Source organism: Herpailurus yagouaroundi, unplaced genomic scaffold (assembly GCF_014898765.1).
Source record: "Herpailurus yagouaroundi ecotype Mexico unplaced genomic scaffold, PumYag 250, whole genome shotgun sequence".
NCBI lineage: Eukaryota > Metazoa > Chordata > Mammalia > Carnivora > Felidae > Herpailurus > Herpailurus yagouaroundi.
The window spans coordinates 16,203,097-16,221,237 of record NW_024412467.1 but is presented as its reverse complement, the minus strand read 5'-3'; the positions used below and the strand labels follow the sequence as shown (position 1 = coordinate 16,221,237).

Below are 18,141 nucleotides of genomic sequence, written 5' to 3'. Positions count from 1 at the left end.
AAGACATGTATAGACACTTCTCCAAAGAAGACATCCAGATGGCCAACTGACACATGAAAAAATGCTCAACATTACTCATCATCAGGGAAACACAAATCAAAACCACAATGAGACACTTGCCGGAATGGCAACATTAACAACTCAGGCAACAACAGATGTTGGCGAGGGTGCGGAGAAAGAGAATCTTTTTTGCATCGTTGGTGGGAATGCAAGCTGGTGCAGCCACTCTGGAAAACAGTATGGAGGTTCCTCAAAAAACTAAAAATAGAACTACCCTAGGACCCAGCCATTGCACTACTAGGCATTTATCCAAGGGATACAGGTGTGCTGTTTTGAAGGGACACATGCACCCCCATGTTTATAGCAGCACTATCAACAATAAACAAAGTATGGAAAGAATCCAAATGTCCAATCCAAATAGATGGATGAATGGATAAAGAAGATGTGGTTTATATATACAATGGAGTATTACTCAGGAATCAAAAAGAATGAAATCTTGCCATTTGCAACTACGTGGATAGAACTGGAGGGTATTATGCTAAGTGAAATTAGTCAGTCAGAGAAAGACAAAAATCATATGACTTCACTCATATGACGACTTTAAGAGACAAAACAGATGAACATAAGGGAAGGGAAACAAAAATAATATAAAAAAACAGGGAGGGGGACAAAACAGAAGAGACTCATAAATATGGAGAACATACTGAGGGTGGCTGGAGGGGTTGTGGGAGGGGGGATGGGCTAAATGGGGAAGGGGCGTTAAGGAATCTACTGAAATCATTGCTTCACTATATACTAACTAATTTGGATGTAAATTTTAAAAAATAAAAGATAAAGTCAAATCAAAAAAAAAAAAATTTCCCTTCCTCTCTGGTCCTGAGCTGTTGGCATGACATCAAGCTTGTGTGTCTGACTGTCTCTTACTTGGAATTAACCCTTTCCTAGGAGTCATCTTACTTTTTTCTTAAATGGAAATGCAATAAATGAGCCGGCTAAATGGCAGCTAAGAAAAGCTTAGCAATGTTTGAATTTAATATGGAATTTCATTGATAGAGTGTAACTCCTTAATCTGATGGCTAGAAAGTATTTTTTAAATTTCCACCCAATATTTAAAGGAAACTAGGTTTTTAAAAAATGGCATTTCTGTCCAACTGCTAAGATATTGACCAAATCACTGACATATCAGAAAACCTAAACTTCTGTATCAGTTTTGTCACTAAAAGCTATGTTCATTTTGGGCTCCTTTAAACCACAAATCCTCAGACATGCACTGAGTCCTAGACTGAACATACTTGAATCAGCTAAACTGGGATTCCACATACACATACACACACACACACACACACACACACACACACACACACACACACTGAGTGGTTCTCTGCCACTCTCCCTCTTCAATGACTATTTGGGGTGGGGGGTGGTCAAGGGGCAGAGAGGGAGGGAGAGAAAGAATCCCAAGCAGGCTCCACAATGTCAGCACAGAGCCCAATGTGGGGCTTGATCCCATTACCTGAGATCATGACCTGAGTTGAATCAAGGGTTGGACACTAAACCAACTGAGCCACCCAGGTGCCCCCTCTGCAAGTACTATAATTCTGAATTTCCATGGGCTCATCATCATCAGATCAGTGCATAGCTGGCAATGAGCAGAGAGGATGAGCTGGGATTGGAAAAACAGTCCACACACACAAAGCACAAGTTCTGGGCATGATGGAACAGAGGACATGTGACCAAAAATAATCCCATAATTCTTACTAATGTTTTTTTGTTAAGCATCTAAAAGGTGGAAATATACTGATATTTACTTATGGGATGATAATTTATGCTTATTGTAATAATACCATGAGGGAAATATCTAATTACCCTCTTGCCTAAGTAATCCCATGGGTAGATGATATAAAATTTTCTTTTTTTTAATATTAACAAGAAACACTGTGTTCTATAATATCTCAAGTTTCTAAAATCACATATTTCTTCTTCATTCACTGACCGTAAAATTGTACATTTAATTTGCAATTGAATCCTTTTTTGGAGGGTCTCTCAAGGTCAGGCAAACAGGGTGGGTTTGAATAGAGATGTAGCAAATAACTTGTTTCTTTCTTTTTTTGATTTTTAAAGTTTATTTATTTATTTATTTATTTATTTTTGAGAGAGCCAGAGACAGTGTGAGCAGGGGAGGGGCAGAGAGAAAAGAGAAAGAGAATCCCAAGCAGGCTCCCTGCTGTCAGAGCAGAGCCTGACACAGAGCTTGAACTCATGAAACTGTGAGATCATGATCTGAGCTGAAACTCAGAGTCAGATGCTTACCAGACTGAGCCACCCAGGCACCCTGCAAATAATTTTTTTTCTAAATGTTGACCATGTTCCAGAAGACAGATGGTATAACCCCTACCTATGTAATGTCTGGCTGATTGTGTCAGGATGATAATAAATCATTTCTGGATTTTCCATCTAAAGTTTCTTTTTGTTCCTTCCACTCTGCTCTCTCTACCTTTGAGTCACAAAATTTTCTCTCTCCTTCCATCTTCCAGAACCAGGCCAACTAACTGTCACTCATGACAATTACTACCTTCTATCTCCCAGATATGGGAAGAGGCCCATAGTGGCAGGTCTCAACCCATGCTGTCCATCAAAATGCCTTGTAGAAAACTTGGAATGTAGACCTACCCAACGACCATCCTGAAGGTTATGAGTGCCAAAGAGTCTCTCACTTCTAGATAATTCTCATATATAGCCAGGGTTGATAAACACTAACAGAGGAACATAAATTCTAATTTTAGGCATATGTAAAAGTGATAAAGCAATATATGTTTACCTAAGCAATTATACTCGTCTCGTGGAAACTCCTACATACAAAACCAGCATCAAGGAAGTTGGCCTTTGGTATAGGCCTTCTTTAAAATCATGGAGAAGCTACTATTTCCTGGCACGCAGAACTCACTCAGCCTATGTCTGGGAATACCCTTTGTGTTCAGACTTCTTTAATATCATAGAACTGATATTAGAAACCACAAGTACAATTGAGACCATGTTGGGAATATTATACAGTGGGTCAATATTGGTTAAGCAGCATTTGGGGTGTCGGGATGTTATAGCTCTCTAAGAGTTCTTGAAAATCTACCATGCAGATTTGCACAGCTAAACTTCCAGAAGTAGTTAGCTACAATCACATTGCTTAGTACGAGACACCAGCCACATACACCTATGGAGTACTTGAAATAAGGCTAGCCCACGTTAGGATTTGTTGTCAACGTAAAACACACACAGATTTCAAAGACTTCATACCCCCCCCCAAAAGTGAAGTATCTTTAAATGTTTACATTGATTATTACTTGAAATAATAATATTTGTAGATATTTGTAGCTATTGTTTTAAATAAAATGTATTATTAAAATTAGTTCACTAGTTTCTTTTTATTAACGTGAACTATTAGAAAATGTAAGGTTGTGTGTGTGGCTCGCATTATATTTCTACTTTATAACACTTACCCATAATTACTTCCGCCCCAACACTTATCACAAATGTCATCCTTTTCATAGACCTCATCCTATCCTCTCTCACCAACACTTACTGTACCATAAATGTAATTATTCTCCATGACTGGCTTTATTCAGCTTCTATCAGCCAAGCCATCAAGTTGGTACTCCACCTCAAAAAACTTAAAATTCAAGGTTTCCACGTAGGCTTCTAGTCTTCTGGGATCACGGAGAATAAGAATTCCTACTGAAAAAACCTGAACACCTCTGTTGAATATAAATTTGTAAAAAAACAAAAACAAACAAACAAAAAAAAAAAGCCTGCTCCAGACTTCATTTGTGCTAAGGGACACACTTCTCTCTTGTGGTGAAACACCCTAGCTCCATAAGAAAGACTGATTTCCCACCACAGGAACCAAAGACCTAAAAAAAAATCTTTGCACTGAAGGTACCAGAAGTTTTCCTTCAGAGTCCGGGGTTGAACAAGAAGAAGCCAGACGAATGCCATGGGTCCCTAAGTCTCCTTCATGCTGCTGAACATCTGTCACTCTGCCAGAATTTTCTTTGCCAGCTTGGGAGGTCGCTCATCTTGAATGCCTGACCCAGCTCTAGAGTCTCCCTTCTGAATATGTCAGCAACCTCTCAAGATGTTGTCTTGATCTTCCCACACAATGCCCTGTGGCATGTCCCATAAAAAACAGAGGGAAGGCATATGGCAGTGGGATGAGATGCGGAGATCACGGAGTCAAATGAGACTTGGCTTAAATCCCTTATTCCACCATTTATTCTCTTTCTTACTTCAGTCAAGTTAAAACCTAGATTTCCTCGTCTATAAAATGAGGAGAGTAATAAAATATACTGGATGTAGAGTCTACTGGTTGGATACAATATACATTCACGAACCCCCCCCCAGTTGCAGCTGGAAACTTGACTCCCAGGTAACAACATTTTCCAGTCTCTGTGACTAGACTTGTCAGGTGACCGGTTTCCAGCAAGAGGGTTATAAACAGAAACAATACATGTAATTCTGGGTCTGTGACCTTCAGCTTCCTTCCCAGAGCTTGGAACATGGAGCTGATATCAAGCCATGTTGGATCATGCAGATGGGAACGAGCTTAAGGAATCCAAAGGAACGAAACAGAAGGTACTAGAGCAAGCCTAAGCCTCTGTTATTGAGGCTTCTATTGCATTAGCTGATATGTATCCTAATATGCCCAAGGAAGTACAAAATGAAAGAAGAGAGTGCACATAAAACGCTTAGCATAGCGACTAACTGATACTAAGCACTTGCAAACGGAGGCTTTTATTTTCATAAGCAATAGCCCTACATCTAGCCACTTTTCACAGACTTCCAGAAAAATACACACAGACACATGCAAGGAGAATAAGCCAAGCCAAATTCACTGATTAGAACACGCATGATACGACGTAGAATGCAGAAATCTAGAGGCTGGTAGAATTTCCCCCGAGCCTTAGGAATCAAAATTGGTACAATAAATGCTCTGTACACCATGCTAACCCATGGGGATCTGGATTGCCTGCTCTGTACAGGTGGAAATCACGATGAGGCTGCTAAGTGGGACCAGCAGAGAAACACATCTGTGCCAGCTCATGCTTCATTACTTCAGACGGCTCCCTTTCAAAAAGCTATCTGGTCATTCAATTCTGATGTCTTTTGTCCTGTTCGATGGATGAAGACGAGAGCAAAGACAGCAAGTTTTAATGACTTCCTTCTCGATAGGTACAGAATAAACAATCTTTCCCTCTTGGCAGCAAAGAGGCCCAAGCTTAGAAGAAGAGCTGTCTCTCTCCCTCTCTCTAGGAGTCCGCCATCTTGTATCAGCCCGATGCTAAGTATGCACGCATTCCCCTTGCTTGGGTAGAATCTTTTAAATAGTTAACTATTGGAAATAGCCCTATGCCAGAAAACGGAGGAAACTGTGGGTGAATGTGGATTCCTGCAGATAAATCCTAACTACTAAGGCACGCTTTCTGCATTTAGCAGATGTTAAGTGAAGCTCCTAGCACAGATGTCCCAACCTATAGAGAAACTGTCCTTTTCCAAAGGAAGGGGCCATTGAGGTCTTAAGGCCCCAGAGTGAGAGGCCCGCCTCGTTTACGAACATACTGGCACAATGGCATCCTATAAATGGGAGTGTCAGCATTTCATCCCCTATCTGCCCCAGAGTGTGATGTCCTGAGATTGAACCCGTTCCATCTCAGCACCCCGAGACAAGACTGGATTGATTCACTGCTCAGCAACCTTCACATATGAGATTATGGCCTGCATACCAATGGCAAAACAGATCCTGCGTGTGCCCTCCGCGTGGCATCCAGAGCCTCTCAGGAAGCCTGTGCAGACACGCTGGGATGGAATGCCTGATGCCGGCTCCAGGATGCCCAGGTTAGATCAGAAGCATGGCAACTGTCAGCGAGTATGAAGATAATCAGGACTGAAGTCACACCTTTTGGTTCAGCAGAGGCCAGCAGCCTGAATTTTTGTTGGTGAGCTGCAAGGGTAGGATCCAGCGTGTCACGTCTAATAACTTTCCTGTCTGAAGTCTGATGTGCTAAGAGATCCGGGCTGCTCACGTTAAAAGCTGGGTTCCCAATGCCTTCCGTAGCCTCTCTATCTTCTTTAACTAGAGCAAAACAAGGAGGTCAGAAGATCATTCTAAAGCAAAATGCATTCCAATGACAAGCAGAAAATTCCTCCCAGTAATTCTTGTGCGGAAAGACTCAAGTGTATCATCCTCAAATGTCACCAAAACAGAATTAGGTTAAAATTAACTCTTAAAAAAAAAAAGAATAAATGATTAAAATAATTACAAATTGCACCCTGACAAGCAAGAGCAAAATTTCGCCCACAGCCATTTGTCTGTAATTAGTTAATTAATCCTTACACAAATTATGAGCAATAACTCATCAAGCAAGGCTCACCCATCAGAAATTCAGCCCACTTGGATTTCTTCTGCTTAGTTTGCTTCAGAGCCTTCTGCCGAAACTTCTGGAGGGAAATTGTTAAATGAATAAATTAGCTAAAGAATGAAGATCATCATTTATGATCCACAACTAACACAGGATTTTAAATATGGGATGGCACTGAAATGTCATTTAATTTACATCTCTCCTAAAGGGGTCAAACACTAATTGAACAACAGAAGTGGAAGAATTAAATAAAAGAGGATAAGAAAAGTTAATACAAATGCCAAATGAAGGTCACGTTCAAATACTTTGTTTTTATCATTTTTAATTAATGCAAAGGGCCCTCAACAAATTAAGGACACTAGCCAATTTGCACAGAGAAGCTTGCGCTGCAGGATTGACAGGAATTCGGACAGTGCTATGATGCCATTTCATTTCGGCGAGATAGAATGATCTTGTAGAAAACGTGCTCAGCGTTGGTGCTTGCTTGTGTCCATATTTGTTTTAAACCGCTAAGTTCCAGCGTGTGAATTAATTCCTTCTTGAAATCTAACCAGGGATAAACATGATCCAAAATTTCAGCAAAAGTCAAAATGATGTGAAATGCCAAGAGTTTCATAGTCTCCTGGGACTTACACAAATTTCATAAAATGCCACCTCACTGAAAACCAGAATTCATTACGTGACTGGGAAAGCCATTAATATGAGAATGCATAATAAATGTTCAAAAATGAAAATGAATAGCCAGAAATATTATTAGAGTCCTCAGACTCCTACAAGTTCCAAATGAATCCTTGATAACTGTCAGACTAAATTTTAAAAATATCCGTGGTGGAAATGCTCAAGTTTCAGATTAAATTATAAAATTTAGGTGAGCCATAAGCCAAAGAGCCAGAAAGATAAAGCATGTAGAAATGAGCAAGCCACGGTTACATGTAAAGATGGCGTATCAGACAACGCATCAAATCAAGTTTCTGACGACTAGATTCAGAATAACAAAATGTCGTGTCCATTTTACAACCCTGTGTCATTGCTTTTACTAGATCTCCTGGAGCTTCTAACATTGCCATTTTGCATTACAGTGTTTGGAAAAAACCCGACTTCTTTTTAAAAACCTCTTTCCTTATTCTTATAAATATCACAAAGCAATTAAATCATAATACAACAGGTTGCATAAATAGCCCGGTATCGTAAAAGCATGTTAAAGATTTAGGAGCAAATAGTCCACGTAGCCAACCCAAATGCAGGACCTGTTTTTCTGAGAATCTCCTCTTTGAAACATAAGGCAAATAGTGTGCAATAGGTTTAAAACAAAATGTATTTAATGTGACTGTAAACGAAATCAAGGAAAAACATGTACTCCAGAGATCTTTTTTCTAAAAAGGTGGTGAAGAGAGCCCCGCAGGGGTAAAAATCACAATCCCGCCCACCAAAAAAAAATTTCTAGTATTTCGAGATTTTCTTTTAAAGGAAATGCATAATGACTCTTATTTAGACAAAAGTCCAATAATTGTAAAGACTTTTTTGTTGCTTTCAGGAATTCTGATATTTCTTTTTAACATCCACTGTCAAAGTAGCGTGATGTATTCTGTGCAATTGCTCTATTTAAAAGATAAAAATAGGATCACAACCTGATAGAAATCCTAAGATGTGTAGTATTAGGGTCGTGTATGAAAATGTACGCTGAAATCACAAGAGAGAATACATTTCACTAATTTACATCCCTTCTCAACTTTTAAATTAAACGCAGAAGATGACAGGCACTAAAAACTCGGTAAACTTTTACAAACAGTAGTTCAGAACTGCAAGAATGTTCCCACCTTTAGGAAGACAGAGGGTGAAGTATGATTTTTTTTTCACAGCCTCCATCTAAAGTGGCAGCAGATAGGAGTCTTCTTGACGTGGTTCAGTAATCCTGCGACTTCAACTCCTTTCAGATCCAGTTAAACACGCTTTTAAGTAGATGGATGTGGCCTATTAATAGACCTCATTTCCTTACTAAGGGCTTCAAATGAAATTATGTGCTTTCTCTCGAATGTTTAAAAAGGTCTCAAAGATATTTTTTTCACGAGTTCACGTATTTAAAAGGAAGGCCAAGTCTGATTGTACACACCAGAGATAAATTCTTGGAGGGGATTAGCAAGTGAGGGATTGTATTTTGTGACCTCTTTACTACTAACACATGTTCGAGAGGAAACGGGCAGTGATTTCCCAGTGCTCTCCTTGGCCAATTCCTTTCCGCTTTCCTCTCTACACATGAGCACCTTTAAAGGGGGTAAATTGCACCTTCAACCACCCCACCTCGATTCAGATGCCCTCCTTCCTGATGAGATTTTCTCTCCCCAGCTCCTGCAAACGAACCTTTGCTTCTATTTCACATTAATGCCTTCATTCTTTGCCACTGGTTAAGTTAGCTTATTTATGGAACTTGTTATTATTCTTAATAAGCTCACATCAACCTATTAAAGATGTATATGGCATTTCAAAAATCAAATCGAGAAACAAAATTTGATCATCAGTACCTTCCTGCTTCTCACTGATACCTACTTAGTCCTGAAGAAAAGCAGAATGTTTAGAAATCTTGACCAAACCAACACAGATAGGCCTGATGTCTTTTATTTTTCAGCCCTTTACGTTGCTATTTCATTGCTATAACCTAACTCTACATCAAATCAAAGCAAGCAGTTTCTGGGAACACGTTTGTTTTGCGTGTGTGCTTAAATAGTGCTGAATCCGGTCTTTCAAACATGTTTTGGTAAGGTTATCCCCCTAAATATGGACTACGTACTGTGGAAGAAAGCAAGAAATACTTTGTGATTTGAACAGAGGGGAAAAGAAAAAAAGAAGGAAAAAAAAAAAAAAACCTGCCTGGAATTGGTAAGACCTGACAGTGTTTGGGACAATACACATCCTCTTCGTCCAAAAGAACAACCAATGCCTTTTCATGCAACATGGTCAACTTGAAAAAATAATAATTGTAATAATACCGCGACAGAGTCGAGAACACGAACAACAAACTCATTTATAACCAGTGGCGAGCCACACGTAGGAAGTTTTTTTAAAAATGTGGTTGTCGTCGGGAGGAATGGGGTCCCCCCCCAGCGCAGCGCTCAGCTCGGCTTGCAGTCAAAGCCATGGCCGAGGGGCGCGGCCAGCCTGGTGGGCACAGACCAGCAAGAAAGTGAATACTGCATACTGCACAGATCATTGCTCGGTTCAGGGCAGTCAGATTGCATCTGGGATCAACCGATCGTGCGTGATGAAACCGTCAGCCCTCATTTGTGTCTAGCTGTTTTCCTCTGTCCGGCTGTAAACAAGGCCGGCTGGGGGTTGTCGGCCTCCCCTCGCGTGCGCGGGGAGACCTCACAGTCCGACCTCGCCAGGGGCCTCTGCGCGCACCAAACAGTTCCATCTTCCGGACAGCGGTTCCAGAGCACGACCGGCAAGTCACAATGTGAGGCCACTTAGGAGTGACAGAGTCAGGGCCTCCTTTCAGAAACATGCCTTAGATTCCTACACATTCTGGCAGGGCACGTCTCTTCCATGAAATTAATTTAGGTGTTCCTGACATGAACAACTGTGTTTTTTCATTGTTGTTGTTGTGTTGTGTTGTGTTGTTTTGTGTTTTCCAGCAGACTAGCTCAGCAGATTCATCTTGTTGGGGAGGAGGGAGTGGTGGAGATTGTTTTAGTTGTTTCACTGCTGTGGGGCTTTGCTTGGATCAGCCAGAAAACAAAACCAAAAAAAAAAAAAAAAAAAAAAATAGACATGGATAGAAATACTGTGGATCTGGTCCACCTCCAGGAACCTAATCATGCCTGAATTGCTGGGAGGAGTGTAATGATGGTAAACAGGAACAGGTATGTTGGCTTCTGTTCTCATCCACTAGGGCCACATTGTTGCCTTTACAATAAAGCAAAAGACTGTCTTGAAGGAGTGGCATCTCAGTCATAAAAGGCAGGGGCTGTCATTGAAGCCATTTTCCTGGGCAAGTGGCAAAAAGGTAACATTTAGTATTCACTACACTGAGTTCTCCTAGCCAGCTGGTCGTCCCTGTTAAGACTTTCATTTATGCAGCTTGAGCTGGAACCTTTTTTGTTCTCCCGGTCTATTACTTTGTCTATTTAAGGGATAACAGCCAAAGTGAAACAGCTTGCAATTTGCACCTGTCTGCTCTGAACATTCCATGTTGGATTATATAGAGAGCAAACTCTTCATTGCTAATGAGAACAAGACTGGGTTAAGGCTGAATGCAGTTTTGTTGGGGGACCTAGAGGATATTTTAGTGGGCTTTCTCCCCTTTTCTAAATAATTTGATAGGGACCACCATATTCTCGTGTTTTAGAATTCCTAGAGTAAAAAAAAAAAAATGCAACTCAGAAAAAATGCAGTGAGGTTGTGTATTCTTTAAAGGAAAATTTAAATGCCATGTAACTAAGAATTAAATCAGCATTCAATTGTCTCAGATGAGAGAGAAAAACTTTAAACGCTAGGTTATTTCCAAATTGTTGTAAGCACAAAATACCTAGAGAGACCCTTAATTTATAAAATTGGCCATGAAAAAAAAGTTGATAAAAAAAAATTGGGGGATGTTACAGGAGAAGGACTGGTTTGGGAAATAATATTGAGTGTCTGAAAGTGAACCAACGCTCTCTGCTTGTATTATCTTTGAACTTTTAATTGACTGGATGGAAAAGAAAAATTCAAGTGACTGAGTTCCAAATCATACGTAGATAGATGTATATGTGATATCATCATGCAAATCACAGAGCACATTCTCCACAAATGCAAAAGTGCCAGCCCATGATTCTCTCCAACCTTTTCTGGAAGTCCTCTGCAGCCCCCTTAGCTCTGAGGAGTTATATCAGTGAGCCACCATCTATTTTTAAAGAATGTAAATTAAGTGAAAGAACTTGAAGTAAGGCTTATGACATTTTCCCAAACCTTGTGGATATTTTTTTTTTTTAAATCATAATAGGGGCGCCTGGGTGGCGCAGTCGGTTAAGCGTCCGACTTCAGCCAGGTCACGATCTCGCGGTCCGTGAGTTCGAGCCCTGCGTCAGGCTCTGGGCTGATGGCTCGGAGCCTGGAGCCTGTTTCCCTTGCTGTGTCTCCCTATCTCTCTGCCCCTCCCCCGTTCATGCTCTGTTTCTCTCTGTCCCAAAAATAAATAAATAAAAAACGTTGAAAAAAAAATTTTTTTAAATAAAAAATCATAATAATAATGTTCAGATAATTTTCCAAAATATCCTTGAAGACTATCCAAAATTTAGTAAAATCTATGTATGTATAAATTAAATATATACATGTACATATATACACATACACAGAATATATACTGAATATATATGAGAACAATGTAATATGCTGAATATATATAAACTATATATATATATATCCACACACACACACACACACACACATATATATATATAGAATATATATTGAAAATATATTGAAACAGAATAACAGGATATATATATATACACATTATATATATATATACATGATATGTATATATATATATACATATATATATTTGTGTGACATTTGGATTCCAGAAATCCCTCACATTGGCACCTTCTGTTACAGTGCTAACTGCTACGGCGACAAGCTTAATGAAGCCAAGGTGGTCACAAATATTGTCTCACTCGTAACTTCTATAGTTCACTGTGGCTGCTGGCGCACATCTTGCCTGACAGATAACGTCCCAGCTCGTCAGTGATGGACCCTCTCATGCGACTTTAGGAGTTCTGTCAGCCACGGCCGAGTCTGGTCAGGTCAAAGGGTTGAGCCATGTGTAATTCAGAACAGAGGAGGTCCCACGGTCTCGCCACAAAAACAATTACACTACTTATTTCGCTCTAGCCCTTGCCCCAAACTCACAAGCCTCACATTTTCAGGGCAGTCAACCTAATTCTGCCCCTGGGCGATAAGCCACATGAAAATATGTGCTGCTGTGTTTATAAATCTAATCAAAAATAGAAACAGTGGACGGGCTCAGTGAGGTCCTATTATGGATCATGGGAATCCCTGGAAATTCTGAAGGCACTTTTGTTTGACTTCCGTAGACTCTCTTTTGCTATTACATTGTCTGCTACACTTCGTTAATCATCCTCTTTACTCGTGAGTGCTACCAAGGAGGCTAAATTTCTGCTCACTCCTCCTGTACTTTTCAAGTCCATGGATGATATTATGAAAAATAAAGCTTGAAAGGCTGCTTTTAAAGGAAAAAATCAGAAGAGGGAACTACGGTTATAGCCATCTTACCTCTCTATCCATGTTCTCAGCCCCTTGCCCTTGGCGATGCACAGATTTAAATCAAGTCCCCCTAAAAAAGACAAATAATATGTAAAAAGTAGAATAGGGGCGTCTGGGTGGCTCAGTCGGTTGGGCGTCCAACTTCAGCTCAGGTCATGATCTCGTGGTCCATGAGACCGAGCCCCGCGTCGGGCTCTGTGCTGACAGCTCGGAGCCTGGAGCCTGCTTCCGATTCTGTGTCTCCCTCTCTCTGGCCCTCCCCCAGCTCACACTCTGTCTCACTCTCTCTCTCTCGAAAATAAGTAAACATTAAAAAGAAAAAATACTTTTTTTAAGTAAAATAAATTCGTCTGACCAGGAGGGATATGAAGCAATTTGGGGCTGGAGAGCTAGGATGTTACTTAATGGTCCCTTAAACACTCCGTGTCGAGCCAACAGATTTTGATTTGGGGTCCTGTTTTTATTGTTGTTCCAGACTTCTACTAAACCGAAAGTCAGTGAATATTCACAAAACGGTTTATGAAGGTAATGCGTGGGAAAAATTCAGACTTGATTAAGACAGTCCAACCTTCCTGTTGTATGCCAAGAGGTGACTAACTCAGACTGCCCTGAAATTATGCTAAAAATGTGCTGTTGAGGCTTTCGTTAGCTGTACTACATTATCTCTTTATAAAACAGTATCCAGGGTCGCAACTGTCAAAAATAGATAACGTCTGATAAAGTCCATGATAAGTATATGCACTTAAGGACCAAGCAGATTAAATTCTGAGAACTTCATCCACCAAAGATGCGTACACAAATTTTCGTGAAAGGCAGTGTGGGATAAATTATCAGGTTTAATCTGCCAGCGATTACATTTGATATTGTTTCAGTTGAGAAAAATACTGCCCTAGAACACAGTCTGGGACCAGATGATTATAAAAATACGTGGAAATAATAATAAGTGAGAATTTTTTTAACGAGCAATGTAGTCCCAGCATTTATTAGATTATCATAAGCATTCGCCAAAAGAGCCTTTTAAACTTGGAATTTGCCCTTTCAAAATGGTTATCAGTATTTGGCAGTAAAACAAAGTACATCATGTATGAATGATACAGGGGACACATTTTGTTTTTTTTTTTACTTTGGAGAGCTCTCAATCGTAATTTTAAAAAGTCACTTCACAATGTGCATATGAGCTCTTCTATGGCTAACAATGTTGAAAAATGAAAGATCTCAGTCCTTCCAGTGTTAATTGTAAAACGTACTCGTTTATGTCTGAGTAACATAAAAGATTCAAAGATTATATTGACTACATCCTAAAATGAGGGAAGTGTGTATAAAAGTTTTTAAAGGAAAAGAGTCCACATCAAAATGAGGAAATTTTAGCCAAATAGCAGAAGTTGGAGTTTGATTTGCTTATTTTTGCCACCACACAGGGACCGAAGTGTATTCAAAAGCACATATTTCCGAGCACTGTTATTCTAAGGGTTAAGATTTGTCTTTAAGATACCTGTGATTTGTAAATTGTCTCATGTTATTGTCATCATAAATGTTATCTTGCAGGCATACAATCCAAACTGTACGAGCCAAAAAAACACAAGGTGCCTCTACTCACGTCAAGTTAGTGCTCAGGAAACTTTCAAGTAAGGCAAACCACTTCTCTCCCTTCACAGCAGGCTGCATTTTAGACATCTTTATGCACAGATACTTAGAATGCGATAGAATACAGTATGAATCGGTAACATCATGAAATGAGGTCAGAATCTTCACATTGTCTCATGTAAAATTATGACGTTAAACCTGGAAAGTGGTTTGATAGGACCAAGTCGTGTGTCATATAAAAAGCAGCTCTCTCTGGAGAAGTAAAACTGTATATTCCCCTGTCTCATGAGAAAAGGGTGTGGCCTGGCATTCCTCTCTGCTTGGGAAGCTCTGGGAGCTTAGATCAAGCATGATTTGCAATAAAGAGTCTCAGTCTCTGTGTATCCACGAGCTGGAATGTGGGAGTCAGATCCCTCACAGCTGGGTCAGATCCCTTACAACCTGCAGAATAGAGGCATTGAAGAACAATCGTCACCCCCCCCCCCCCCCCCCCCGCCCCGCCCCGCACCAGAGACCTATCAGTGAACATGTGACCAGGCTGTAGGACATAACAATGATGTGGGCAAGGTGTCTTTGCTAGTCTAAATACTGACACACAAATGCATATTCCCAGTGCAATTTCTAGGAATTTAACTCGCAGGCCTCCAAGATGGGAAGGAATTGTCCAAAGGTCGGTTCCTAAGTGCTGTGGCAAAGGCGGGGGGGGGGGGGGGGGGCCGGGGGGGGGGGCTGGTGAATGGAGAACTAGGCGTGAGGCAAGTTCTAGGGGCCCCAGATGCTGAATCAGTGAGAAAGATGCTCAGGCAGCAATAATGGACTCTGAGGAACAGGCAGGATTAGGAGTTAAATAGAAAGAGAGAGTTGGAAAAACACTATGAGCACAGAATGGTAAACGAAAGTGAGAATAAGTTCGTAGAACAGCGAGTAGAATCTGTCAGCAAATAATCATTTCAACAAGTTAGTAATTCATGAGTCGCCACCACACCCTCTAAAAAATTGATCACTCGTGTAAGTGGCAAAAAATGGAGCCAATCAAAGAACTGATGTATTTGCTGAACTGTCTGTATATCTACATTTTCAGGAACAGCCCAAAACAGCTTCCTTCTTAAGAGGAAAGGAGAATAAATAACAGTTATAAATACTAGGCATTTACCAAAAACCTTGGTTTAGGCCTTTCAGGGGCGTTGGATTTAATGAACTAATGGACGCCATTACAAACTTCTCACTGTGACTACAAATCTGGACCATGGTGTAGCATGTCAGTTGCAACACAAGTGAACGGCCGTGGCAATCGATTTAAAAGCCAGTCTCAAACTTGCAAGCAGGTTTATAACTGCACTATCACCTGCTTATAAGGAACCTGTTGGCCACCTTCTGTTGAGCCTAGGTTAATAACCACCTGCTAATTTGTATAGTCACTGGTGTTTTTTTTTGTTGTTCGTTTAAGTGCTGATTTTAAAATGGCTTTCCCTGAAATTGTTGACCTTGTATTGCAAATTAAATCCTGGAATTGCCAAATCTCTGACAACTGGTTCATTGCTTCCAGAGAAGGGAATTAACATGGCTACAGCTGTCATTCCATTGCATTTTTCTTCTCAAGCAGACCAGCAAGGGCAAAGATGGTGTTAGACAGAGGTCGCAAGCCAGATTCTGTCTGCAAACATGTTTTGTTTGACCTCCACGGTGATTTAAAACATATTGAGCCTCTATTTAAAAATAAGAAAACTGCCGTAAAAATCTGACTCCTGGCTTCTCTTGGAAAATTAAAAAATTTGGCAAGCGAGGGTCAACGTCCATGGTGAGCTGTGGAAGCATGCTCTGTAGACAGTGCTCTCTTGGTCTACAGTCCACGTTCTCCCTATTGCAACCCACAAACCAACATGTAAGTTCCGTAAGGTCAGAACTTATATAATTCATTGTTACATCCTCAGAACCTAGAACAGAGCCTGGCGAGTAGTGCATGCTCGAGAAATATTTAATGTCGGATGAAATGATCTCTGGACACACAGGTAACTTGAGTGGGTGGCATTATAATGATACGAATGTTCCTACAGGCACCTGGGTGGCTCAGTCAGTTAAGTGTCCTGCTCTTGATTTCGGCTCAGGTCACGATCCCAGGGTCGGGGCAGTGAGTCCTGCATCAGGCTCCTCACTGAGCATGGAACCTGCTTGAGATTCTCTCTCGCTCTCTCTCTCTCTCTCTCTCTCTCTCTCTCTCTCTCCCTGTGTCCCTCTCCCCTGCTCACACTCTCTTTCAAAAAAACAAAAAATAATAATAGTTAATTAATTTTTAAAAAGACAATGGGCACGTCCAGGAATTGTCACAATGCATGTCTCAGTTAAAAACAAAAATCTGTGGGGGCACCTGGGTGACTCAGTCGGTTAAGCATCTGACTTTGGCTCAGGTCTTGATCTCACAGTTCGTGAGTTCGAGCCCCGCGTCGAGCTCTGTGCTGACAGCTCGGGCGAGCCTGTTTCGGGTTCCTTGTCTCCCTCTCTCTCTGCCCCTCGCCTGCTCATACTCTGTCTCTCTTTCTCTCTCTCTAACAAATAAACATTAAAAAAATTATCTAAAAAATATATGCAGGTCATTGGGGAGCCTGGGTGGCTCAGTTGGTTGAGCGTCCAACTTCAGCTCAGGTCATGATCTCACAGCTTGTGGGCTCAAGCCCCACATCAGGCTCTGTGCTGATGGCTCAGAGCCCGGAGGCTGCTTCAGATTCTGTGTCTCCCCCTCTCTCTGCCCTTCCCCCACTCATGCTCTGTCTCTCTCTGTCTCAAAAATAAATAAATATTAAAAAGATTTTTTTTTAATCTGTGCAGGTCAAATAAATTCTGCCAGTGCTTGGGCAGAAAGAGACAAACTACCTGCCTATCATTCTGCTCGCCCTGCTGTTTTTCTTATAAAGAAATATTTCTCTGTATCCCTGCTACTATCAAAAAAGTAGGGCCACAAGCATCAGGGCAAATGAGAGTGAACACAGACCCAGCACATTTCACTCATTTATATTTCTTGGTCTGGCGCCTGCAGGCATCTGGATTTGAAACTTCTGGAACAGAGACAGGAGTAGGTCTCCCACCCATGATACCAAGCTGCTCTTACCGCATTCTCCCCTCATCCTGCTCAGTAGGTTCTGCACTACAGCCTACATCTACGTTAGAGAATAAATCAAAAGTGGAATACAAAACCCTCCCTGGAAAGTCACGAAACCTAAAACACACTATTGCTTTAAATAGCATAACAGTGTGGCACGAACTTGTGTTTACAGCTCGAAAGGCATTGGTTCAGCTTTCTTGCTCATGGGGAAGGCGCTTAACCTCGAAAAGTCTCCAATTACTCTGCATAATGGTTGAGAAAATTTAAAAACTATGCGTGTCAGACTTCTGGCTGCCACTTAGGGTATAGAAAGCTGGAAAGGTGTTGCTCCCAAACATAAAGCAGGATATATCCTGAATATCTACAAATTGACAACTTTTCTGAAACCCACCAGAGAGCTGAAGTCATGGCATATTCTCCTAACCCAAAATCTAGGCAAAGGCAGGTGCTCCGAAGGAGTAACAGGATGCGGGTATGTGCTTACTGAGGCACATGCAAGGCCCCCACAGAAGCCGGTAAAAATTCAGCTGCAAATGGCAAACAAGTCTCTAAAGTCTGAATGTGATCTAGTGTGAGAATATAGAACTCAAGGGATTGAGGGATCATCAAACACAAGGGGCATTCACACCCATTCACAGACACTTCTCCATGGACCTCCTGGGTTCTCAGAAGAAAGACTGGGAACAAGGCAAGAGTTCAGAGCAGTGGTGCTAAACGGGGAACAATTATACCTCCAAGAGGAAATTATGCAACATCTGGAGACATTTTTTAAAGTTCATTTGTTTTTTGAGAGAA

The 18,141-nt window shown here is 41.0% G+C and overlaps 1 protein-coding gene across 1 annotated transcript in view; it reads right to left on the bottom strand.

Moving 5' to 3' along the window:
* Window positions 1-18,141, bottom strand: part of LOC121020450 (uncharacterized) — a 328,749-nt gene that overhangs the window by 218,700 nt on the left and 91,908 nt on the right. Inside the window, exons 5-7 of the mRNA XM_040460498.1 lie at window positions 12,675-12,735; window positions 6,420-6,486; window positions 5,945-6,121 (exon numbers count right to left, since the gene is read on the bottom strand). Coding sequence (XP_040316432.1) covers window positions 5,945-6,121; window positions 6,420-6,486; window positions 12,675-12,686 — 256 coding nt within the window. The 5' untranslated portion in view covers window positions 12,687-12,735. The remainder of the gene's footprint in view (window positions 1-5,944; window positions 6,122-6,419; window positions 6,487-12,674; window positions 12,736-18,141) is intronic.